This window comes from Narcine bancroftii, chromosome 8 (genome assembly GCF_036971445.1).
Source record: "Narcine bancroftii isolate sNarBan1 chromosome 8, sNarBan1.hap1, whole genome shotgun sequence".
In the NCBI taxonomy this organism is placed as follows: domain Eukaryota; kingdom Metazoa; phylum Chordata; class Chondrichthyes; order Torpediniformes; family Narcinidae; genus Narcine; species Narcine bancroftii.
The window spans coordinates 10,540,764-10,568,032 of record NC_091476.1 but is presented as its reverse complement, the minus strand read 5'-3'; the positions used below and the strand labels follow the sequence as shown (position 1 = coordinate 10,568,032).

General features: G+C 37.4%; 1 protein-coding gene across 1 annotated transcript; it reads left to right on the top strand.

Annotated features, from left to right (window-relative positions):
• Positions 1–776: 776 nt before the first annotated feature.
• On the top strand, positions 777–26,880 carry LOC138740353 (uncharacterized). The gene is made up of 10 exons (XM_069892882.1): positions 777–949; positions 4,652–4,783; positions 5,496–5,631; positions 6,940–7,900; positions 15,157–15,305; positions 16,340–16,479; positions 20,170–20,324; positions 23,929–23,987; positions 25,526–25,604; positions 25,943–26,880. Exons 2-10 carry the CDS (start codon positions 4,664–4,666, stop codon positions 25,944–25,946), a joined length of 1,803 nt encoding a protein of 600 aa, XP_069748983.1. The 5' UTR covers positions 777–949; positions 4,652–4,663; the 3' UTR covers positions 25,947–26,880.
• Positions 26,881–27,269: the final 389 nt, after the last annotated feature.

The window sequence follows — 27,269 nt, the reverse complement described above, 5'->3', positions numbered from 1 at the left end:
ATGGTGAAGTTGCCAGAATGGTGAAGTTGCCAGAATGGTGAAGTTGCCAGAATGGTGAAGTTGCCAGAATGGTGAAGTTGCCAGAATGGTGAAGTTGCCAGAATGGTGAAGCCCCGGGACTTCTACACCTAGCCCTTTCACTTCTCTATCAATGATTTCATTGGTCTCGACAGAAGATTCATAGCAAGTTCATAAACATTATCTTCCATTCCCAGACGTGGGCTTGATAGCTGCTCATGAACAAGAAGAAAATCACAAAAAAATTTGTAGACACCGAAGTAAAAGCCCAGCAGGTCCAACAGGGTCCCTTATCTAGCGAAGGTTTCAGGCTTGATCAAGATCTTCATCAAGATGTGAAAAGAAAATGCGAGGGGCTTCTCCAGCATTTTGCGTTTTTACTTCAAGAACAAGATCTGTGTTAATTATGTCTATTTCCATGCATAGGGGGTTAAATCACTGTACTTGGAATCCAGAAGATCATTCAGAAATAAGGAGTTAAAACATCAATCATGGCACAATGGGATTTTAGATTAATAATATTGGGAGGGGAAGTAATAATAAACTATTCTCAATAACAGGACTGCTGGTTTTTTTTTTAAATTGGACCACTCAGAAGAGCTCAAGCCCGCAATATCAATCACATTTTGCTTTCCATGATCTGCGGACTGTGCACTGATGTCCTTTTCCAGTCTGGCCCAAACTCTCACCGAAACAGCGGTACTCAGATTGGATAACAAGATCCTCCTCTTGGCCACGATAATGCACCGTATGCAAAAGCGCAGGGAAACGATGCAAGAACCCTGAGCCGGCAAGTCCCGGCGGCCAGGAGCCCTGTGATCTGCCGCGCGCGGGGCGTGGCGCCGCCTGTCACTCAGTGGCGAGGGCGAGAGCGGATTGGACGGCGCAGGGCGGTCGCCGTGGCGGCCCGGGATTGAGCGGCGGCCCTGGGGTAAGGATGGCCTCCTGCGTCAGGGAACGGCCGCCCCCTTCGCCTGGGGCCTTTTACGGGCGGACCGTTGCCCCGGCGGCATTTCACGATTAATTGGAAGGGTTCTGGCCAGCGTTTGTGCCGCCGCCGAGTCTGCATGAGTGGAGCCTGAAGAATGTGTGGTCAGGCCATTCGAATCATGGCTGGTGTTTCCTCCCCAAAACCTCTTTCACTCAACTCCACTCACATCCCACTTTAAGTCATCCCTCTTCCCTCGGGGCTCCGTGATGAGTAAGGGATGGCTCAAGGTGGGATGTGAGTGGGAAGAAAAAGTTTGGAAACCACTGTTTTAATTGTACTTCATGGACTCCTTATGTGCACGGTTTCCTCACTCCAAAGCAGTGGTTCTCAACCTTTTTCTTTCCACTCACATCCCACTTTAAGTCATCCCTCTTCCCTCAGGGCTCCGTGATGAGTAAGGGATGGCTCAAGGTGGGATGTGAGTGGGAAGAAAAAGTTTGGAAACCACTGTTTTAATTGTACTTCATGGACTCCTTATGTGCACGGTTTCCTCACTCCAAAGCAGTGGTTCTCAACCTTTTTCTTTCCACTCACATCCCACTTTAAGTCATCCCTCTTCCCTCAGGGCTCCGTGATGAGTAAGGGATGGCTCAAGGTGGGATGTGAGTGGGGAAAAAAAAGTTTGGAAACCACTGTTTTAATTGTACCTCATGGACTCGTTTTGTGCACGGTTTCCTCACTCCATATTTCAGTAACAATTGGGTCTAGAGCCGTGATTCTCAGCCTTCCCTTCCCACTCTCATTCCACCTTACTAATCACATGGCCTAAGGAATACTTAAAAGTGGTATGTGAGTGGAAACCAAAGGGTTGAGAACCACTGCGATCCAGAACCTATCAACCTCCGTTTCAAGTCTAGCTGATGACTTGGCCTCCACAGCTGTATGTGGCAAAGAGTTCCACAGATTGACCACCCTCTGGTTGAATAAAATCTTCTTTGCTCCAAAGGGATGGTCCTATTATTCTGAGCCCACTGCTCCCAGACTCTTTCCACAGCTGGAAACATCTCCACATATCCAGCCCTATGAATTCTGTATTCAGTAGGTTTTAATGATATTCAGGTAAGCAGACTACACAAAATGCTGGAGAAACTCGGCAAGTCAAGCGGCATTCTTGATAAACATATGTACCTAACATTTCGGGTCTGAGTCCTTCATCAAGCTATGAGCATAATGTAGGCAGGTGCCTGAATAAAATGGGAGAGGGAGCACAGACCACATGTCATGGATGGATATGAGTGGGAGGGCACCAAAGGAAAAAAAGCTGAGAATTTCATGTTTCACTCCATTGCTGATTAGTGCTTTAGGTTGTATCACTTTAAAAATAAACAACCTTCATACATACCTTGTAATTTTCTAGAAAATAAACATCATGAACATGATCCATTGACATAGGATTTAAACACTTTAACATTAGTTTCTTGCAAGGTTCATCGTCTGCAATGTAAACCATGTTTTTTTTTCTTTTATTATACATTTGTCACATTCAAGCAGGAAACTTTGTAGGATCTTCAAATCCACAGAATTCTTCTTGTCTTTACATTCCCTAAATATCCATGTCTTAAAAGCTAGCAATATTAAAATTAGTTAATCTCCATATTATTTAGGTTGAAAATAAATAAGTATGAGTGAAGCAGCCCATCTTCACTTTTTGACTTGTTTTTCTTTACCTCTTGAGCAGATGATATTCTTGTGAGGGGTTCTCACTTATTGCTTATAATGTTAAACAGTTGTGGCCAAATAATGGCTAAGCTGAAACTTAGCAGTGTAAGTAATGCCTACAAAACAATGTGGGTATTTCTTTAGACTTTTTTAAAATGTTCCTGCTTAATTATTATGGTTAAGAAGCAGCAGAAAATTGTGCAACATTAAATCAAAGCTGAACTGGAGATTCACCAGAATGTTGCCTGGATTGAAGGAATTCGGTTATAGGAACAGGTTGGATACGCTGTGTTTTTATTTTCCTGGAGAGGAGGCTGAGGGGTGGTCAGAAAAAGTGGGTGAAAGGTGGACAGAAGGGCCTGTTTGTATCCATTGGAACATAGAAGGTTGAGAGGGGATTTGATATTTATAATTATGAAGGGAATAGATAGACTAGACTTTCCCCTGAGGGCAGGGGAGGTTGGAACAAGAGGGCATAAGGTAAGGGTAAGGGGGCAAAACTTTAGGAGAAATGTTAGAGGATGCTTCTTCACTCAGAGTGGTGGGAGAATGGAATGATCTTCCAGAGGAGATAGTTGCTTTCTGTCTTAAATGACTTTCTGAAATTTAAGAGAAGGTTGGATGTGTACATGGATATGAGGGGGTTGGAGGGTTATGGGCAGAGAGTGGGAGGGGAGAACTAGTGGAATTGTTCAAGTGAACTGGCATGGACTCGAAGGGCCGATGTGGCCTGTTTCCGCGCTGTAAACTGTTATATGGTTATATATGGATGGGGCAATAGTGTTACATAGATGATGTACAAGTGTCATTCATGCAAAGGAATTGCCTCACCTTTTCCAGACAATTGTGGGGGCGTGTAAATAATTGTGTTCAGTGTTGTATCTACATAGCGTGGCTCACCTATGCAGCGAGTGAACCAGCTCCAGCAATCACGGACAGGAAAGCAACTGACGCCATCTAGCGGGGTTTGAGATGCAAAACGAGCCTTGTACGGGAAGTCTGCGTCACTTCCCCCCGTTGGGAAAGGCCGGGGGTGTTTGAATCATGGGTTTTTGGATTTGGAGTAAAGGAGTTTGTTTTGAGACATCGTTGGACTCGACTTGTTTCTTTCACACTTCTCACTCAACACAGCCATCCTCCATTGCTCATTGCGCACACCGCCATAGTGTTCTTATTGACATTGATTCATATATTCATTTGACGATTGTGTGGGGAGTTTGAAACCAATTATGTTTTCAAGTACTCAATAGGTGATAGATAAATCACTTATTTTGATGACATTATTTCCCTTAGATGTTTGATACATAACTGAGGAAAATGCATACATTTTCACTCTCCGCATGAATATAGTGGTGGTCATCTATAAAACTGTGGCAGATGATGCTCTAACTTGATTAGGGAATGGATCTGAGACTACATCAGTATCGGTCTTCTAGAGATCCTCATTATATCCAAAAATGATTGAATTTGATGGGAGAAACTGAGAGTTTGTTATTTGAACCACAACCTCTGGGCTACTATAATAAACAAAATCTTATATAATATTTTGATTGAAGGTGGGGATTCTATTTTATATGACAGTTGTGAAGGCTTGATCTCAAACTTCACTTGATCATCCTTTTTGTCATTCATTTGTCATCTAGATTTTGCAATTTATCTAGTTCACAATATTTTCCAATATCTATAGCTAAATGTTGCAAGAAAAGCAATGCTTTTTTTTGTTTCATGTCATTTTATTACCCATTTGTATTCTGACACAGTTCACAACTTCATTCCAAATGCAGTTGCTTGGAGAACTAATTTTCTCTTCATTTCTCTCTTTTAAGATGGTCCTTTATCTGCCCTAGTATGGCCTAATGTAATTACAGATCCTGAGAAGCTTTATTATGGTAATGGGAATGCACCAGTGTAGGTTATAAAGATCTGAGTATAGTATCCAAAGATCCTTAAAATGACCAGCACTTCTAAAACATTCTCTTACAGAGAATTGCACTGATGGAGGAGAAGGATGCAACCACAAAAGAAAAAATGAAGCGATCTGTCTACTACCAACTGATAATAATAAACAATTATCAAAAAGCAATTGGTCAAGAGGTAGCACAGCTGTTGGAATGGGTATGTTTCTATTTTTGATCAACTATAGATGATCAATTAATTTTTAAAAATCTTTTTATTGAATTTAATATAAATCTACATATATGGTCATCTAGTAATAGTATACAACAGGTTGTATCATATACATATCTTAAGACATCTAATTTTACTACAGTATATATTAATTAGCAATTAATCCATTTCTCATAATGTGTCCAATATAATAGTGAATGAAAAAAATAAATGGATAAAATTGAAAACCCCTTTATATAGCTAAAGATATATTTTCATCTTATTTGTTGATATGATCCACGATAACCACACTTAAACCCATATTTTTGTATTTATTCTAAAATGAAAAATTAAAAAGAAAAAAACAAAATAAAATATTTTAACACATTACCTCTACGTTTCCAGCCATTGTGTTACAATAAAAATTGCAAATTTATGAGAAAATATGTTAGTATTTTGAATATTTTGGCATCTTATTTAAGTTGAGCCTCTATTATGCTTTAGCTTTGGAATTTCCCCCTTAAATCTTGCTGACTGGCTGTCAGTCTTTTCAGCACCACTTTTAACTTAACATTTTGGTGAGCACTCCTAATATGGTATCTTCTGTGTTTTGCTGTCAGTGTTAGTCTGATAATGTTCTTCAACAGCTTTTTAGATACTCTATAGTTAAAATTTACTATTTGTTAAAACCGACCATGAAAAATATAATTTTTTTATGCAGGTCAGGACAAATATTCAGAACATTCCCATATTTCTTGAAGATTGCTGCAAAAGTTATGAAGTTTTTCATGATCAGCTAATTCAATTACATGCATCAAGTAAAGTATTGTACAAAATACTTCAAGAAATAAAGGCAGGTAAGTCATCAATTGACGTTGTCAGTTGAAAATCACGTTGTTTAGTCATGTCACTTTCACCTTTTGTAAAATTCCCTTCTTTTTGACTTTCTCTACATTTCTGGACCTTTTGCTTGTTAATGAAAGTTATTTGATGGAATTTTCTGAAAATTAAAAAATTGTAAAGAACAGTGTAATTTGTTTTGTTCAATTTACAAATCATATTTCCAAGTAAAGATTTTTAAATCTTTGTATAAAAAAATATGAGATTGGTATTTCTAGTTTATCAATAGTTTTTTTTTAATCGACTCAAGTCAGTTGATTGCAGTTATGTATTCTTCTTTCATGCCTGTTAGTCATTTGGATCACTGTCAGTTTGCTTTTTAACTGTGATACTTCAGAAATAAAAACCCTTTGAAAGCTACCAGCACATGACTTAGTGTTATCAGCTTTGATTCTATTACATGGGCAGTTTGGGAAATCTGACTTTATCAAAGTTCTCCCACACATGAGAGAGCATTCATCAAGTTAGTAATAATCATGAAATGTTTCATGGTATTCATTAAAGGCAGGATACATGACAAATTCAATTGTTTAATTGAATAATATTAGGGTGAAATAGAAGAATAGCACATATATGTAGAACAATTTGATTTAGGTAGCTACAAAAAGTATTTCCAGCTTAGGAATTCGTTGGCAAATGGACAGCTCTTAGGAAAGGAGCCCTTACAAAACTTTGCTACGTACTGTTGTTTCTGGGTAAAAAAGTTGTAGATTCAAGTTCTACTTCGTAGCACTGAACACCAAATCTAGGGTGTCACTCTATTACCATATTGAAGTTCAACTGTACACCTAGAGATGCTGTCTTTCAGTTGAGATATTAAATTGGAACCCTTGCAATGCTCTCAGGTGAATATAATTATACTAGAAAAGTAGTGGGGTAATTATTATCTTGATTAATATTTATCCATCAGTGAATATAATTTATAAACCAGATGATCTGATCATTATTATTCAATATTAGTAAAATCTTGCTTGTGGGATATTTTCTACATTACTATCATTCAAAAAAAATTGGTTATAAAATGGGTTTGAATAGCTTGAAGTTAAGAAGCACGATATAAATATAATCAGGCCTCGGGATATGGAAATGCAGCTGAAAATGCATTTTGGGGGTGATTTACAGCTTGTAATTTCACATTCTGTGTATGGGAAATACAAGAGTTTCAAGCTTGACATCTATTGAAGGGATTTAGTTGAATTGGCATATGCCATTATATTCTTTCTATTATATGTCTGTTCTTTCTCCGCATATTATCTGCTTTACAGGTGCCTTGTTTCAACTAGGAATGCTCACAAGTAGATCAGAATATCCAAAAGAGGAAGTTGTGCCCAATGGAGTTACTGCATCTATTTCTAAAAGTAATCTTGAAGCTATAGTTCCAACAGATTTAACAGGTTTTAAGGAAGTTAGAGGAAGGTGTGTTGATGAAGAATTCACCAGTTATGATACTAAGCTTGACATATCCAGAAAGAATATTTCCCAGTTAAATTGTCCACATGACGTAAGCATCATATCAACGTATAAAATGTACGAATTACAAGAAGAAAATCCATTTATAAAACACTCCGAAGATAGGTGCCCTTTTACCAACAGTCAACGTTTAGGAGTTGACAAGCCTGTAGAAGTTGCATCATCAAAGGGAAACAGTGATCTCAGAATGACAATGGTAGAAGACAAATTAGCTTCTGAAAACACTATGTCCACACAGCTACAGGTTTACAAAGAAGAACCACATATCTTCACCAACAAATGCAAGTCATCGAATGGAAAACAAATATATGTGGCTCGGTCAGAATGTGAAATCTGGGACACTTTTGAATTTACTGCATCAGGCAGCAATATAACTGAAGAGTCTGAAGAAGGAAAGACTTGTACACAAATTATGGTCTCATCTCTGAGTCCCACTTCCTCTCAAGAACTATCAAGTAAGAGTAATGCTTTACAGCAGTCAAATCAATTAAACGAAATATCAACGTCAAAAAAACAAGTGTTTTCCCCTCAGCCATATGTGAGCCCTTACAGCAGTCTGGAACCATTAATTGACAGTCAGTTTTCATCTTCACGCATTGAAAGTGATACAGAGTTATCTCTAATTAGAAATATTGAAGAATTCCAATATTGTCAATGGCAGAAGATAGAGATTAGGGTCAGTTATGTCATTGGCCCTCATAATTTTTATATACAGCACTCTGGTCAGGAACTACCAGAAATGATGAAGAAATTAAAGTAAGTACAATATTTCTTTCCTACTTTGAAGGGATAGAGTTTCTGCAGTAGCTAAATAACACAATAGTGATACCTACTAAGGACATTGACATTCATTTGGTTAATACAGATAACTTTGATAGTACAAAATGTAGTGCTAGGCCTATTTGGTTGAGATCCACCAGGAATACTTGCTTGATTGTTAACATGACTGGACAAAATCAAGTATTTTTTTTTTAACTCCAAGAAGATTTTATTAAGAATATTAACAGGCTAAATTTCAACATTCACTTAACTTTTATTTTTAAACAGAATTCTTTTTCCAAGATATAAGCAATTTTTGTTTATTAAACTATAATACAGTGGGAGTTTAAAATCAATCAAGAAGATTTGGCTGTACAACAGCAAAGGAAGCTCCCACAGGAAATGGGATATGACAACCTCTCCTTCCTTTCGCCTGTCTCCATGAGTGCATCTCAGTACAAAGTTACTTTGAAGGAGCAGAAAAATGGTCCAATAATTATTGACTATAAATTGATCATTTAAATTGATAATGGGAATAATATTTGTGTGTTTAAATTTACTTCGCTTTTTTTTCCCTGGTAACTCTCATCACATCATTGATCAGTACATTACAAATGTCATTGCCAGTACTCTAGACACAGTGTCTGTAATTGTAAAGCCAAGTTCTTAAAGTTAAAAATTCACATATAACATTGTTTTATCATTTTTTAACTTAATTTTTCCAAGTAGAGGCTCAAAGGTTTTTTCCTGGTTATTTTGAGTGAAACCTGAAAAATTCAAGATCAATTGATCTATATTCTTTTGTATTGTTTGTTTATCTTCCTTTCCACGCACAGAATAACATAAAAATGTTCCAGTTCAAACTGGCATTTCATATAAAATTTAGAGTTTCTAGTGCTTTTTTTTTACAGTGAGGAGTTGAGAGGAAGTGAAGCCTTCAGATAGAGAATGATACAGACTGGTTATTGGGTCCTACACATTAATGCTGGCTCCTACAGAGCAATCCATTGGTCCTACATCTCCCTCTCCAATTTTCCTTGAATCCCCTCCAACTTATTTGCTCATGTGCCCATCATCTATCCCCCATGATTATTTTTGCCATTATACTTGGGTAACTGACTAATGTAGATTACTACATGCATGCCTTGGATATGTGCAAGGAACAGGAGCTCACAGAAAAGGTCCATAGAGTCGTGGAAAGATTGTACAAATTCTGTGAAACAGAATCCGAGGTGTAGCAGCTGCACCAACTAAAAGGGAGGCAATTGGGACTAAGGAATGCAGATAAAATTTATTCCTTATTTCAAATTTAGTGCCCTTACTATTCAAAATTGTCATGTGCATATTTACAAAGGAAACTGCTGCTATGGACATCGTAATTATACCCTTCTGCCTACATTGGTCTGCTTCTATTGTTAAAATTGTGTAATTTTAATTTGACAAGGTTATATACTAAATATTGTTGTTAATGTGTTCATTGAAATTTTTAATAAGGATACGTGCACACAATGTTTAATATTTTAATATACTGTAACATTTCAGGCCAGCGGCACTAGAAATTCACCAAGAGAGTGCTATTGTTTCTTTTAAAACACTAATAATATGCCACATTAGTTAAATCAAACCCAACAATGTGCAAACACGTGCACACACGTGTGTGTGTGTGTGTGTGTGTGTGTGTGTGTGTGTGTGTGTGTGTGTGGTGGGGGTGGGAGAGGGATACCCAAACCATTACAGCTTAGGCAAAATTCTGGAAAGTCATTCCAAAGTTCAGTCTTATAAATCCTGTGTTGAAACGCAGATCCTTAAACTGATGCCCAGAGTAATCATGAAGGAGGTGGGAGAAACTGAGTGACTGGAATGATGAAAACTCATGAATCCTTGTCAAGTTTCTTGCTGAGAAATATCCTTTAAGGTGAACAGTAGTCACAATTCCCATTTTTCTTGCGTAGCAGACACTAAACGTGTGACTTCCATGATGCTTCCACAACACAGGTACAGGTAAGTAAAAATGACCATTACTTTGGTCACGATCCGATGCACCAATTCTCCTGCTTCCAAAACCCAGGTATGGGTCAGTCAAAGTGACCTTTCCTTTGGTCACAGGGTAGTTCAGTAATTCCCCTGACAGGGCAGAATTAGCCGGGTTGTCCATTTCACAGAGTCACTCCACCTCAGTAACCCATGAGATAGCTAGTGGGCAATGATGAATGCTGTTTCCTTCAGAGTCCCACCTCACATGACTCTCTCACCATCTGATCTGTGCCCCTGGATAAGCCACAAATATTCTTTTTTTTCTGTACTAGATGTTGCCACCCACTCTCTCACAGCTTTAAATGGTTGCAGCCTGTACTAGCCCTTAAAATGACACTCGCACTAAATGAAGCAGGAGCTCGTAATAATACCAGTAAATCAACATGAACGGAGTAAAGACAGAGGCTACGATACATAAACTATCTTTTGACTCATCATTTCTGTTCCAATTCAAAACATCAACAATTCTTTTTCTGAAGGGCATGGCCATGTGAAGGTCAAAATATCAGACATGGCGACAGCACTTGAAAACCTGATGATTTGGGTGGATCAGGTCGAAAAATGACCTGACAATGGCCCAGGAAAAATTGAAGGTCCTGGAAGAAAATACAATGGCATGGAAACTGGATAAACAACCGCTGCTGGATAAAATCGATCATATGGAGAATTTCAACAGAAGGAATGATGTCCGTATCATTGGGCTAAAAGAAGGGACTGAAGGGAATGACCTTGAGGAGTTCTTTGAAGAATGGCTTCCACAAGTGTTGGGAACAGGAAGATTGAAAGAAAACCTGCTTGTTGAGAGAGCCCAGTGGACCTTCTGCCCCAGAAAACCAGATGATCAAAGACCACTACCGGTCCTGCTAAGATTTTTGAGTTATCTGGATCAGGAGGCCACACTAAGAGCAGCAGTCAAATATGCCAGGGAAAATAATGGCACAGTCAAGTTGGAAGGTGGAAAAGTGTTTTTTTTCAAGATCTTAGTGCAAACTTAGTTAAGCAACGAAAGGAATTTGATGGCAAGAAGCGATAACTGCAGACACAGAGCATAAAGTACTCAATGATATTCCCAGCGACATTGAGGATCGATGTGGCGGAGGGATATCAAAAATTCTGAAACTCCAAAGAAGATTGAGTGATATATACAAGGACTATAAAGAGGACCTCAGAACGGATTCCAAAAAGAAAAATAAGAAAAAGACAAAGTGAACTGTGAACTTAAAAATCTGGGTAAAAGTAAATTGATATTTTGCTTTTTATTTCAAATCCTGAAGTTTCTACACCAAACATATTAAATTTATTTACCCATTTTGGCCAGTTTTCTGGCTACAATTTTAAATCTGCTGAAGAGTGAATTATTACTCCTAAAGGGGTCTTTTTTAAGATATTTCAATTTCCCTTTTAAGATGGTGAACAATCCATTTAGATATCTTGGAATTACAACTACTAGGAGTTATAATAACTTACTGAAAGAAAATTTTATTGCATTATTTAATCAGGTCAAATTATCACTACAGGGACAGTCACTTTTGTTAATTACTATAAATGGACATAGCAATTTGATTAAAATGAATATTTTTACCCACATTTTTGTATCTTTTTTGATATTTACCAGTCTTTATTCCTAAATCCTTTTTTGATTTGTTGGATTCATTTATTTCTTCATACATATGGCCATAAAAACAACCTCATTTAAATAAAATTCATCTTCAAAAACTAAAAGGAATGGGGGACTGCCACTTCCAAATTTTAGATTCTATTTTTGGGCAATCAAAATTCCTTTTGTTAAATTTTGATAAATTAGTTGACTATCCTTGGGTAGAAATGAGATTGAATTTTTCTAAGAATTCATCGATGTCGAAAGTTTTAGAGTCCTTTTTTTTAAATCTTTTTCCCTTTCCAAATTGACAGACATTCTGATAATGAAGCATAAACTGAGAATAGGGCATAGTTTAGAAAGTTTTTCTCTTGTCAGTCCTATTGTATCTAATCATCTTTTTCTACCTTCTTTATTTGATACAGGTTTTAAGGAATGGTATAGACTAGGTATGAAATGTTTTAAAGATCTTTCTATTCAAGATAATTTTGCTTCTTTTAAACAATTGATGGTAATATTTAAACTACCTAACAGTCATTTTTTTCAGATATTTACAAGTCAGATATTTTGTTCAGTCCAAGCTCTGATTTTACACGAATTTCTGAAGCAAACATTCTTGATTTATTTTTTGGCGTTCAACTCTCTCATAGAGGCTCAATGTCAATTATTTATAATAACTTGATGGATTTAAGAAGAGCTTCACTGGCCAAGATTAAGAATGATTGGGAGCTTGACTTGAGTTTATCACTCACAGATGAGGACTGCAACACTTAATTTGATTAACGAATCTTCTTTCTGTGCATGACAAGTAGTGCACAGAGTACATTTATCTAAAGTTAAATTATCTCATTTTTATTCAGATATTGATCCATGATGTGATAAGTGCAAAATCTTTGAAGCTTGATTGATCCATATGTTTTGGACTTGCCCCAGTTAAGAAAAAGTTTGGGAAACCATTTTTAAAACTTCATCAGTGATTTTTAAGATCAGACTGGAACCATACTCCTTAATTGCTTTATTTGGTTTTTCACAAGAAGAGGATATATTATTGACTTCATCTCAAAAGTGAATTTTGACTTTTACCTCCACCTATTCATATCCAATGGCTACATGATATTATGTCTTACCTAAATTTTAAAAAATCAGATATAATGTTAAAAATGTATAGTTTAATTTTCATAAGATGTGGGGCCCATTTATAGATTACTATTATAATTGTGAGAATTAAGGTGTTTGGATGCTCCTGAGGTACCCTGACTGGTTTCTGGATGTTGCTACTCGATTCACATTGAAGAATATTATTTATATAAATTAACCTTGTTTGGAGGGAGAGGTTAGATTAAAAGGTGTTACTTTTCTTTTTCCTTTTTTTCTTTTTTAGAGATATATAAATGCGAATTGTGAACATTGATCTTATTACAGAAGATAAAGTTAATATCTGAAAAGTATAAATTCATTTTTTTATTTTACTTATAACTTACTTTAAAGACAATATTTTTTCTCAGTTTTTAAATTTTTTTACTGTGACAGATTATGTAATATTTTATACTGTATATAGATATGTTTTAAAGGAGATAAATTGTGGGTTTTTCTTAGTTAGGTCACAAAAAGATACAAACACTTCACAACACAGATCTCATTTGAAATACAGAGCTCTGCTCAAGCCAGACAGTCCAGGCTCCAAGTGCCTTTGCAAAAACTTTGAAGAATGCCTACAGAGATTTCACAAGTAGCTGTTAATTGGAAAAATTGTGGATTATTGTTTTGGAAAGCAACAGATGAACAGACTCGGAAGATTGGGTCTGGTGCCGCAGTCTGTCTGAGTGCCGTTTGCTGTTCAAGGAGGGAAGTGTGGTTTTCTCTGAGAGAGAGAATTCAGTTTCTACTGTTCAACAGCAGCAGCTGGCACTGGAAAAAAAAACATTTTAAAGATGAGTTGTGAGTTCTTAGTTCAGCCTGTTCAGCCCTTGTGGTCCATACAAGAGGAGATGGCTGGCGGTACAATGTATCATCTGAGATAAGGGAAACAGAAAAAGAAATCTGTGGTGACCTGAAAGAAAGAGGTTATCATCTGGAAAACCCTGATGGGGCAAGCTTCTTTGGCAAGACACTGAAGTGGCTGATTGGAAGAAATCAGTTTGTGTCCAAGGAGCAACAAATCTCTCTCTGAAACCCGACAAGATCCTTCCTGAACGGTAGCCATTTACCTTTCAAGCACCAAAGCCTGGTGAAGATTCATAAATGTTAAATTCTGTGCACAGTATAAGAATTGCCTCATACCAGTGAACTTGGAAAGTGAGAAGTGAGATTGGACTGATAATTAAATAACTTTTCTGAACTTATACATATATTACATACACATGTGCTTAGAATTAGAAGGGGGTTAAATTAGGTTAAGTTAAGTTGATAGTAATAAGTTAAAAGTTTGATCCTGTTTTTAAGTTTAAAGAAAATTAAAAGTAACATTTGTTTAAGTAACCATTTGTCTTGGTGAATTTCTATTGCTGCTGAGTTTTGGGGTCCTCTGGGCCTTTTGGGATTATCCTTTTTTCTTTTCTATATTCTCTCTTCATTTTTTTTATATAGTATAAAAATGTGTTAACTGTTAATTTAATTTCATCTTGGAATTAATGTGCTGGATAAAATTAAGTTAAGAAATTAGATAGGGCTATGTTTTCGATTTACAATTTGTATGCTATATATGTGTTATAATCTATGCCATTTACAAGATTATAATGTATAGGTCTTTTGATTAAACTCAATCAAAATGTTTTAAAAAGTAACATTTGATTGAATGAAAAGGCTAGATAAATTAGTCAAGGAGAAGATGTTTCCAGCAATGGGAGAGTCTAGGACGAGAGGGCAGAGCCTCAAAATAAAATGACGTCCCTTTTGAGTGCAGTTTCTTTCCCATTGTTATTAGACTTCTGAATGAATCCCAAAATAGTCAAAGTAAGTTTTCTTTACACCCTCCCAACTGATTTCTCTCTGTAACTTTGGACTGTCTTCATTGTACTATGTATGAGATGTCAACTGGTCTGCTCACAAAACAACCTCTGTCACTGCATTTTCAATACACGTGATAATAAACTTGAACTTGCAAAACAGAAGTAAGCATTGGATTTTGCAGTAGCTTATGGTTGGCAGATGCCTTTGTAGATTTAGATCAGTGGTTTTCAAACTGCCCCCCTAAACTCACATTCCACCTTAAGTAACCCTATGCCATAAGAGCTGTGTTATTAGTAAGGGATTCCTTAAAGTGGTGTAAGTAGAAAGAAAAATGTTTGAAACCCACTGTTTTAATCATACCTAATTGACTCATTATGTCCACAGTTTCATAACTCCAAAGGAAATGGGCCAATGACAATTTTTCTCAGGCAAAATATTTCAGTAACAATTGGGTCTGGGACAGTGATCCTCAACCTTCCCTTCCCACTCACGTACCACTTTAAGCAATCCCTTACTAATCACAGACCATTTATGGCATAGGGAATACATAAAGTGGAATGTGAGTTTGGGGTGCGGGCCAGTTTGAAAACCTCTGATTTAGATAATCCCAGTTGCAACATAATCCCAATTCTTACATAAATAAGAATTAACATTGGGTTACTTTGTTTTACAGCATCGAGTGTTCAAGGAGCTCTGCTACAAAGTCCTTCATCCCTTTGATAAATGCCTATGTATCTGCCTGGCTCCCTGAAAACAAACAGTGGTACAGAGGTTGTGTTATTAAGGTTGAGGGATCTGAAGAAACAGTCACACATGGTATAGGTACAGTCTATTTGAGCCAGAAAGTGTATGATAGCAAGTGCTGGCACTTTCATGTAAATTTTTAAATCACGCAAGTCTTGTTTTCCAAGTCATACTAAGAATGCACCAGGAACCATGTATCATGCAAGAATTCTGAGCAATGACTGTTATTGGGTTGCTTGGTCACAGTGGTCACTGTCAGAGCATGAGACAATGAAAGCAGGAGCAGGTCAGTTGGCCCTCTTGTTTGCATTCAATAAGATCATTTATCTCAGTGCCACTTTCTTGCACTAATCACATATTCCTTGATTGTGTGTGTGTGTGTGTGTGTGTGTGTGTCTGGACATAAAATCTATTGATACCTGTTGTTAATAAAGTGATTGGGCATCCCAGTCTTGTAGATAGAAAATTGCAAAATTTGCAATTTTCCAGATGAAATTTCCACCCTGCTAGCTTGCTCAGAACAGGCAAATCAACACCCATTCAGCTATTATTTTCCCTTTTATCTAATTTATTATGTGTGTAGCAATGTATAACATTTATGTGATTATTTTTGGTGGTAATTTTCAACATTGTATAATTCTGATATTATTTCTGTTCAAAAAATTAGATGATGTATTTCACTTACAGAATAACTAATATATCTTTGTAACCACAGTGTCAACAGAATCCTGTGTTTTACCCCTATCTTTGTAAGAAGCTTATTTTCCCAGCACAGAATACTCATTTCAAAGTGAAAATTGGACCATTTTAAGTTCAAAACACTTGTGTGTTTCCAGAAGCATAATGCATAATTTTAATGGTCAGCACCACATCCTGTGCTGAAGAGCCTGTACATAATGTGGTATAATGTTCTATGTTACCATTTTGATGGTCTAATTGGATATATTGTCTACATTCCAGTAGTCATTTAAATTCTATGATGTACAAGATTTTTTTTGCACATCAGGTTACCAAGTAAAGCTGCTTTTCCTTTCCACTGTATAGTCTTTGAATTTGTTTACTCTTGTATGGAAGAGTCGATTTGTTAACATTGAATTTGGTTTTTTTTTCAGATAACTACCAGCATATTACAGTGGTAGTATTATGTGTAGATTATGGATTCTCTGCTTCCCTTTCACTCAGCCACTTAAAAATTTTACCTCCAGCATTTTATGCCCTTCCCCAACAAGCTTTACGTGTGTCTTTGGCAAATGTAAGTATGCTTAAAACATTTTTTAGGAAATTCATTATTGTCCTTATGTTTCTGTAATATAATGATTTTGAGCCTGGACCAGTGATTTACAAATATAAAGTCACCACAGCTTTAGGAATTTAAATTTAGTTCAGTAAATAATCTGGAATGATGTTCACATCAATAATCCACAGCATTATCATAAAAACTCATTGTTTTCACTTTTCATGGCATCAAAACAAATAAAATTTAGAACATAGAATAGTCCAATGCAGGAATAGGCCTTTCAGCTAATAATGTCCATAAAAAGATATATAAGCAGAAGTAGTTCCATTCAGCCCATCAGGTCTTTCCACAATTCCCTCATAAGGTGATCCATTCTCCCACTTAGTCCCATTCTCTGCTTTCTCCCCATAACCTTTGATACCCTGACTATTCAGATACCTATGAATCTCTGTCTTAAATACACTCAATGACTTGGCCTCCACAGCCCCCATGTTAGAAAATTCCAGATGTTTGCCACTCTAGCTATAGAAATTCCTCTATTTCTCTGTTTTAAATGGACACCCTTCAATCCTGGACTCCCCTACCATGGGAAACAACTTTGGAATATATTCTTTGTGTAGTCCTTTCGACATTCAAAATGCTTCTTTGAGGTGCCCCTCATTCTTCTCATCTCCAAGAAGTACGGTCCAAGAGCCACTAAATGTTCCTCATATGCTAATCATTTCATTCCAGGAATCATTCTTTTGTACTTAAAGTGAGACCTTAGCAGTGTCTTAAAAGCTTCCAAATCATAACCATGTTCTTATATCCTCTTTCTGTAGATATGAACACCTTCTTCACCACCAACTCAACCTTTAGCGGAACCTACATGAGGATTCCCAAGTCCCTTTGCTCCTCTGAATTTTGAATTTTCAGCCCATTCAAGTAATAGTCGACCCTTTTATTTCTTCTACTAAAGTACATGACCGTGCACTTTCCAACATGATATTTCATTTGTTACTTCTTTGCCCATTCTCCTAATCTGTCTAAATCTCTCTGCAGCCTCTCTGTTTCCTGCTCAATACCTGCCCCTCCTAAAGGGCCTCAGGTGCTGAAGGCTTCTTGATCATTTTGTAGTTTTGGATCTGGAGCTCAGGTCTGTGAGTAGCTACAGGAGCACTGGAAGTGAATCCATGGACACTCAGTGACCCTGAAGGGGTTCTCATCTGCTTCTCTTTCTCTCACTGTATGGGGCACTGGGTAATACTAATGGAAACTCTTTGCCTTACAGCAGGCAGAAGGACATTTTGTGCAATATTACATGTCCTGTCTATTAGATGACAATAAAGGAATCTTGAATCCACCTATCTTTGTATCATCTGCAAATCTAGCCACAAAGCCATTCTGCAATCCAAATTATTAACATACAATGTAAAAAGAAGTGGTCCCAACACTGATCCCAGCGGAACCACTGGTAACCAGTAGCCAACCAGATCCCTTTATTCCCACTCTCGGTTTCCTGCCATTCAGCCAATGCTCTGCCCATGCTAGTATCTTTCCTGTAATTCCATAGACTCACATCTTGTTATGCAGCCTTGTGTGCAGTACCTTGTCAAAGGCCTTTTCAAAATCAAAATATATGGCATACACTTCATCTCCTTTGTCTAGCCTGCTTGTAGTTTCCTCAAAAAATTGCAATAGGTTTGTCATCAAGATTGTCCCTTAGGGAAACCATGTTGATTTTGGCCTATTTGTCATACACTTCTGCTACATCATCCTTAACAATTGATTCCAACAACTTCCCAACCACCGATGTTAGGCTAATAGGTCTATAACTTCCTTTCTGTTGCCTCCCTCCCTTTTTAAATAGGGGAGTGGCCTTTGTTCTGGTCCTCTGGAACCATGCCAGAATCTATTGATTTTTGTAAGATCATTACCAATGTCTCCATAATATAACTACTTCTTTTAGAATTTGAGAGTGCATTCCATCTGGTCTGGGAAACTTATCTACCCTTTCACCAGAGATTTTCAAACTTTTTTCCACTCACATATCACCTTAAGTAATCCCTATGTGATAAGTGCTCTGTGATTAGTAAGGGATTACTTAAGGTGATGTATGAGTGAAAAATAAAAGTTTGAGAACCACTGTTTTAATCGTACCTAATTGACTCGTTATGTGCACGGTTTCATAACTCCAAAGGAGTTTTCTCCAAAGGTCAAAATATTTCAGTAACAATTTGGTCTAGAGAAGTGGTTCTCAACCATCCCCCCCACCACTCACGTACCACTTTAAGTAATCTCTTACTAATCACAGAGCACCTATGACATAGGGTTTACTTAATGTGGTATGTGAATGTGGAAAAAAAAAGTTTGAAAACCACTGCCTTAGATCATTTAGCTTCTCAAGCACCTTCTCTTTGGTGATCATGACAGAATTCACCTCTCTTCCCTAACACCCTCGAAAGACTGGAATACTGCTAAGTGAAGACTGATGTAAAATACTTATCAGATCCTCCGCCTTCTCCGGTCTCCCATTACAATTTCTCCAGAGTCATTTTCTTTCAGTCACATATTCTCTTTCTTTTTCAATCTGTTTATTGAGTAGTATCAAACATATACAAGAGGAGAGTTACATTATATTCATGTATTTACAAGTGTGTAAGAAAAAGAACATATCAGTATTTAACAAATATATATTAACCATAAATTTCCTCTCTGTTTGTAAAACCGAAAGGAGAAAAAAAATTAATTTAATGCAAAATTCCCTCAAACTAATCTTAAAAAAAAAGAGCTGGGCCGTCCATTCTGAGAGTAAAGTAGGAAAACAAAGGGTTTCCTGGTTAAAACCAAATTTTCTTTAAGGAACTAGGGGAGAATCCAGTATAAAATTATGATTCCACCTATATGGAAATATTGAATAAATGGTCACCAAACCTCTTCAAATTTAAAAGATGTATCAAATGTCCGACTCTAATTTTCTCCAAATTTAAATATGACACGATAGCAGAGAACCATTGAAGTAAAGTAGGTGAGTTCAGATACCTCCATTTAAGTAATATGTAATATCACCTTTCTATTCTTGCATCCTTTTTACTCTTAATATATTTTAAAAAGCTTTTAGTCTCTCCCAACCACAATGTCATTTTAAATTGCTCATCTGCCAGCACATTGTCTACTCTCTTTTTTCCTGTGTCATTTTAAATGTCATTTAAATATTGCTGTCATAACTGCTTCCAAAGCAACCACATTCTTTCTCTAATGCTACAGCCAGAATTACTGGGAGAATAATTTTCATAATCTTTTATAAATATGAGCATTGCAAAGAAATTAAATAGTACTATACAAGCTTACATTTTAGGGACCCTGAGTTAGAAGTTCCAATAACGTAAGTATGTTGTTTACTACTTCCTGAGGTAATTTCAGTGTTGGGATACAAGCTTTTGACTATTTTGTTATCATTTTGACTTACAGAGGTAGAGCTGAAAGCAATAGTAATAAATAGAATATGTGTTTCCAAAATGACATGTTCAGTCCTTCTTCAAATTATATAACCAGAAGGTTTCAGTAATGGGATGCACCCTAACTTCTTATCATTCGTATTGTGTATTATTTAGCTGAAGTTTCAAATTAGTTGGACTGCTGGTTTTCCTGACTTGTTCACATTGGTGGAGTTACATCGGAATCTTGCATGACAAAGATAATATACTATAAGATCATTTTCTGCAGGTTTCTCCAGTACATGGGGCCACCTGGTCCAAATCAGAGATTGCGTCTTTCAAGAAGCTAGTAAAAAACAAAACATATTTTGCAAAAGTTTACCAAAAAATGAATGTCATGACAGTGGAGCTCTTCAGTAAAAGAGAGAAAAAAAGAACCACGAGGTACACTGACAATGTATCCCTATCCCTTTTTGAACTACAGTGTCCTTATTTGAATTTGATATACAGGGTGAATTTTTAAAAATTTAATATAGGAGTGAGAAATATTATTCTTTATATACTTTTGGTTGAGGCATTGTTAACCTTTATTTTAAAAAAAGCATTAATGGATTTTTGACAAAATTTCATTCTGATAGTACTTCGGTGACTTTCAATAAATTGTTTAGTCAAGTGTTCTGGTGGAGAGGACATTTGGGACAAACGCTTTTTTTCCTTTATTTGCCCCTGTGCTCCACATTTTTAAATTAGTAATCAAACACTTCATATGTAATTAAAGTGCACATTCCAGATTTTTTCAACGTTATATATTTTGTTTGACCATGTAGAAATTACAGCACTTTTTATATATAGTCCCCGCATTTCAGGGCACCATAATGTTTGGGACATTTGGCTTCACAGCTGTTTGTGAGTACTCTGGTGTGTTTAATTGTTTCATTGGTGCAGGTATAAGATGGCTAGGCTTGCTTCAAAGCTTTTAATCACCTTTGGAGTCTGTAGTTGCCATTTTTCTACATAAGGTCCAGAGATGTACCAATGAAAGTCAAAAAAGCCATTATGAGGCTGAAAAACATAAATAAAATAGTACAAGATATTGCCCAAACCTCAGGAATTCCAAAATCAACCGTTTTAAACATTTTTCTTAATCTTCTCATTTAATATCATAAATTTTCTTTAAAATTCTTCCACCTCTTTTAGTTTTGATAAAACATCAATTGACCCTCAGAGTCGTAGGATATATCATCGAGTATTTTATGTTCTTTGACTGCAGTTGCCCTTTTACATCATCATAGTCCTTCCTTTCCTTAATCAAAGTTGGGCTAACGTCTTGAAAGAATAACACTGATCTGCCTACAATCTGAAGCGGCCCATTGTGTTTCTTTGAGGAATCAAACGTTGCTCCCAAAACCATTTCATGTTCCTAGTAACTCAAAAGTCTTACCAGGACCGGCCGTAGTTGCTGCTTGTCAGATCTTCTGGGTCCGAGGGTCCGAGGAGCCCTTTCTATTTATAGTTTTCCATTTAATTTATTTTCTCCCAACACTCATGGGATCCAAGTTTCAAAGAAGCTCACCAGGTCTCTCCCTTCAGTCCCTTCCTTCAAACCAATAATCCAAACATTATTACATCTGCTAAAATTCTCCATGTGGTCGTTTTTGTCCAGCATAGCTTGTTTATCCAAGTCCCACTTCTTTGCATCTTCTTCCAAAGCTTTCAGCTTTTCTTGCATTTTAACCAAGTCAACTTCCACTTGGCCCATTTATTCCATTAAATCATGTTCTCTCTTTAAATTCAGGTTTCCTAGTGTTCATTTTATTAATCCACAGTGAAAAAAATCTTAATTGTAATATTTTAAACTGTCTTTTTAATACTCTTCACAGAGATCTTATCCAAGACATGTCTGTCTAGATCAGGGGTGTCAAACTCAAATTCACGGAGGGCCAAAATTAAAAACTTGGACTAAGTCGAGGGCCGAACTAAATATTTATTGAAATTTTTCAACAACATCTGCATGTTTTCTCTTCTTTCAACATATGTAATGTTAAACTTTAGGATATAACTTTAGGAGGATAATGTTACAGGTCAGGAGTAGGTAGCTCAAGTTCACCCTTTGCTTGACCTGAGGGAAACCTATTTGGTCCCTGTGGAGATGTTGTCAGCATTCACAGGCTGTGTCCATTTTGGCCTGCATCAGGACTCAGCATTTCCTGCTCACTCCTCAGGCTCTAAGCCTCTATTCACCCTCGACCCACCATCCCTCTACCTGACCAGTCCTTTACCCAACCTCTACTCACCCCTCACTCCACTCGCTCTGCCTCTACCCACCCCATCCTATACACGCCGCTCTACTGCATCTCCCCTCAACCTGTTGCCCCCTCTACCCATCTCTCACCCTCTAATCACCCCTCCCCTACTCGCCCTGCCCCTCCCCTTTTACCTCTTCCCTATCCACCCCTCCTTCCACTCATCCCTCCCTCTAACTGCCCCTCGCACCACCATAACTTCCCCTGCCCATTACTCCTCACCTACACCCTCTGCCCACCCCTGCTTACCCACCCACTCAGGCCCAGCGCGCTGCCGATCAGCCTTTGCGGACAGCCACCATCTCTCTCTTCACGTGCAGGGCCGAACCAGCCGTCCCTGGGGTCCACGCGGGTGCAAGCGCTGAAGGCCGTGGCGACCGGGAGAAGTGCGCTCGTGCTGTGGAAGGGCCGTCCGGTGCCAGTCGCGCGGGGCTCACGCTGCCCGAGGGCCGTGCGCAGCCTGCCATGCCCGTCGCGCCGACAGGAAATCACAGGCGCTCGCCTATCTGCCGCACCGCTCGACAGGTGGGAGAAGTGACTGGTTGTGCGGGGAGCCTTCCAACTGGTTTGCCGGCTGATGACATCGACAGACTTCTCGTGTTACAATTTCTCGTGTTACAATGGGGAAGAATGTGCAATGAAGGGGGAGGATGGTGGGGGTGACATTACCAAAAAACAGCATCGGCTCTCGCTGCCGGGCGGGCCACCTCTAATATATTTTTGAAATGATCTTGCGGGCCAAATATAATTATATCGCGGGCCAAATTTGGCCTGCGGGCCAGAGTTTGACATGTGTGGTCTAGATCATTGCATTGCCACGCCCCTCTAATTTTAGTAATCGTAAGGTTTGGGTGATGTCTCTTATTGTTTTATTTTTGTTTTTCACTTCATAATGGCTTCTTTGATTTTCATCTGAACCTCAAGTAGAAAAATGGCAACTATGGATTGCAAAGGTGATCAAAAACTTAGTTGCAAGCCTAGCTCTCTTATGCCTGCACCAAATGAAGCAATTAAACAGTCTTGAGTGTACTCAAGCACCTGTGAAGCGAAATGTCCCAAACATTATGGTGCCTGAAATGAGGAGACTATGTATAAAAAGTGTTGTCATTTCTACATGGTAAATCAAAAATGTATACAAACAACCTTGAATAAAATCTGGAATGTGCACTTTAATTACATGTGAATTGTTTGATTGCATATTTTAAACTGTGGAGTATAGGGGCAACTAAATGAAAAGGTGACTTTGTCCCAAACATTATGGAGGGCACTGTATATCCATGAATTGTGCTTAATTAGTCATTTATGGGTTTTTTTATATATTATTTGACTGATATGGAAGTAGTTGATGCAATTGCACTCATTAAATAACTGTCAAAAGTAGTAATGGGAATTTCAGTATTTCTGACCTTGAGCTCTCCTTCCCCAGTTCCATGAATGCCTTAGAGTTAGAAAGTTAGTGTTCCTGGTTTTATTAACTTATCACGGGATCAATGTTTGTAGCAAATAAATGATTTGTCATTAATAATACCCAAGGGATCTATAATAAATAAAGTACCTTAACTGGCATGAATCAGTAGTGAAAGTATTGGCTCATTTTAGTTGTGGGTAATGTACATCCATGGAAAGGCCTCTCCACATTTTGAATGCCATATAGTTTAAATCAGCTTAGCCACTTCGAATGTAAGTTAATTTCCTTTAACTTAATTGCTTTGTTGTACTAGATTTTTTTTAAATCTCTCTGCTAGGAGAGGATTAAGACTTTCCCAAAAGATGGCAGCAGCTCCCCTTACAAGATGCTCCAAAAGTAAGTGCAGTTAGTTTTATAGTCAGTAGGAGAGTGGATATCAAATGTACTTTTTGTAAATAGTCACGAGAAGAATGATTTGTTCCCTGAATTAATTTCTATCGTGCGCAATTGTCTCTTTTTTCACTAAATTGCCTTCAACAAGAATTCTTTTGCTCAAAATTTGCACTTTGGCACTTAATCTGAATTAATGTATCACATAATCACTCTTTGTGGCATCATATTTCACCTCATTATGCAGCAAGCGCAGTTTTCAATTTCCTGTTTGTGATAGTACAGATTCTATCACCAATGTGTAGATGTACAGATGGTCGTGTAGGATGACCGTGATTGGCTGAGAGTGTAGCCACACCTACTTTCAGGTCTTAAAGGATTGCTCCTAGCCAGACCAGATCATTCTGGACTGGTCGACCTACTTGTGATACGCTCCAGTCTTTTAGTTAATAAAAGCCTTGGTTTGGATCAACAAGTCTTTGGTTCTTTCAACGTGATCTACACTGTTCTTTCATATAATCCTACTGTTGATATATTAATCCAGCCTTCCCAATGTCAATCTGTATCGTATTCTGATTGGCTAACCTTCAAATCAATCAGATATTCCAATTTCAGATAGCCTACACCTTTGTGTTTTCCTCACATTCTCACCTGTTCACCCAGTTTATTTCTTCCTTTTTTTTTCATTTTCCCATCTACTCCCCCATCTGTTTCCATCCATCCATATCCCCTCCCTATCTAATTCTACCTACATGCACCTGTCTCTATTCCAATTATTTCCCCCCCCCACCCCCCACAGCCCATATTTTACTACTCTAGATTGGGAATTCTTCCATTTTCCTCACAGTCCTGATCTCAGATTGAAATGTCAACTTGAACCCTTTGCTTCCATGGATGCTGCTTGACCCACTGAGTTCTTCTAGTGTTCTCTTTTTTTTCCCGGAATCCAGCATCTGCAGCCTCTTTTGTCTTCTTACTAGGGGTTATTGGTTGACATCTGCAAAGAGCTATCTATATCTTTGATAAATCACCAAAAGCTTAGACTTTGATTGTGCCTTTCATTTACTTACTGCATAAGTTCAACAAGGAACCAGAGGAAAACACTAACCAGTCTGAGGCTTGTTTTTTTGTAGAGGATTAGTGAAATGTTGAGAATTGATGTTCTGGATCAAGTATCATCTACCCCAGACATTCTCAATGGGGGACACAGCACGTTTAAGTAAAAGCCTTGTTTTCATTTCACTTCACATATCTTAAGTATTTTTTAATGTTTTTATGCAGTTGGAAGAAGTACAGAAGACTAAACTGCTTCACAGGGAAGAGGGCCCATGAACTGAGCTGAGTCTTAGGGAGGCCATAGCCAAATAAGGTTGTGAATGGCTGAATTCTAGCCCACCACTCAAGAGCGGTGCCTAGGCCAGATTGTAGACACTTAATCTCTGGCATTAAGATAACAAAATTCTTATTGGTTGTGTAATAGCACTCTATAAATGATTATGAAAATCAATTTCAATAAATAATTGTGATTTTTTTTTAACCCTAAGCTTTACCAAAAGTTAGACCAAGGATTCCTTTGCACTGGAAACAACACCTGAAAAAATTACTGTCTGAGGCTATGATCCGGTATGTTCCAGTGTGCATAAATTATACAGATAAGAGACTTCAAAAAGTCAACTTTCTTGTTTTGAGTAATATCAGAATCTCACGATATACTGAGACCGTTAAAAGAACATCTCAAAATGTTATCTAAAGTACAATGTAATCTTTGCAGAAGTGAAATTTCAAAAATGAATTCTCAGGAAGATAGGTCTTAGCAAAATGTCTTTTCATAATTTTTCTGGTTGTATGTAGGTTATTAAATATTGCAAATTTCAAAGATTATGACATGATTGCACTTTGAATTGTACACAGGTTGAATGGACCATTTCTCTGATGACTGGTGTTTTTTTATCTTTTTACAGATAAAGCATTGTTCATCCCTTGATGAAGGGCTCAGTGCCAAAACTGCCTGACCTGCAGAGTTTCTTCATTGTTTTGGATTGTTGACACTTAGTTGCCCAGAGGAAGATCTCTAAACAGATCTAACCAGAAAGGAAAGGGCGTTGGACTGTCAAGCTTGTCTGATCCAAACCTAAAATTTGATTCAGTCTGGTAGCACACTGTTTAATGGATTCATATATGATTCCTTTGTATGTTATTGCAAAAACACATACAATCGAACTAATTTAAAGCCTTTTAACCAAAGGATATTGGAATTTTGTTGTGTTTTAGATCACAAGGTGCCACCAACTAATTTGTTTGGCTGACTTTTTCAATGCTCGTTTCAAGGCAGTTTTTTTTGTTGCCTGCAAGTTTTAAATGCAGAAAATGAGGGAAACACTCAGTAGGTCAGACTGCATCTATGTGAAGAGAAGCAGTTAACATTTCAAGTCAAAGACCCTTTGTTTAACTCTGGATTCTGGTAAAGGATCTTGGACTTGAAATGTTAACTCCATTTCTCTTCACACAGATCTGCCCTGACCTGCTAAGTATTCCCAGAATTTTCTGAATTTTTTTCACTCACTTGATGAAATGTCTTTTCAAATATTTCAGGTTATTCATCTATCTTATAGAGTTGTTTTATTTTAGAACAAATTTTGACATTATTCTTAACTTCTGTAGTATTTCACTAATAATACAACTCAATTTACCAATAATTTACTAATATTCCCAAATGCAATCTCTATCAATTGTCACATTTTGAACACTTCAATAAATACTTCCTGAAAATTCATGTAGTAATATTTTCTGATCTGGAGACACATAAAATAATCAATACCAACTAGCAGAATTTCTGGACGAGGTCGAGGCGGGATCATTGGTTACATTTAAGGAAAGACTGGATCGTTACATGGATAGGAGGGGACTAGAGGGGTATGGACCGGGTGCTGGTCAGTGGGACTAGGAGGGTGGGGATTTGCTACGGCATGGAGTAGTAGGGCCGAACTGGCCTGTTCTGTGCTGTAAGTGGTTATATTGGTTATATGGTTATATGATCCTTTGAGGGACTCCAATTATTTCTGTAATAAAAGTTTTAGTTTTTGAATTTTCATGTTCTTCTTCAAGTTTCTTTAGAATTCAAAGTAGGATAGATTTAATTTTATTTTTACACTGATAATTAGTGTAAATAGTTTCAGTTTGGATTTTATTTTGTTTATCCACAGGTCTCATTGAAGACAAAATATTCTGTCCACTGGACTATTTTGGCTAAGAAGCAAAAGATCAATTCAGCCAATTTTAAATGTATAT

Bases quoted from the DNA above. Each gene is read 5' to 3' on its own strand.
- LOC138740353 (XM_069892882.1), top strand. From the start codon at position 4,664: ATGGAGGAGAAGGATGCAACCACAAAAGAAAAAATGAAGCGATCTGTC. The intron at 5,632-6,939 runs GTAAGTCATCAA...TCTGCTTTACAG, and splicing joins ACTTCAAGAAATAAAGGCAG to GTGCCTTGTTTCAACTAGGA. The intron at 16,480-20,169 runs GTAAGTATGCTT...CATTTTCTGCAG, and splicing joins TACGTGTGTCTTTGGCAAAT to GTTTCTCCAGTACATGGGGC.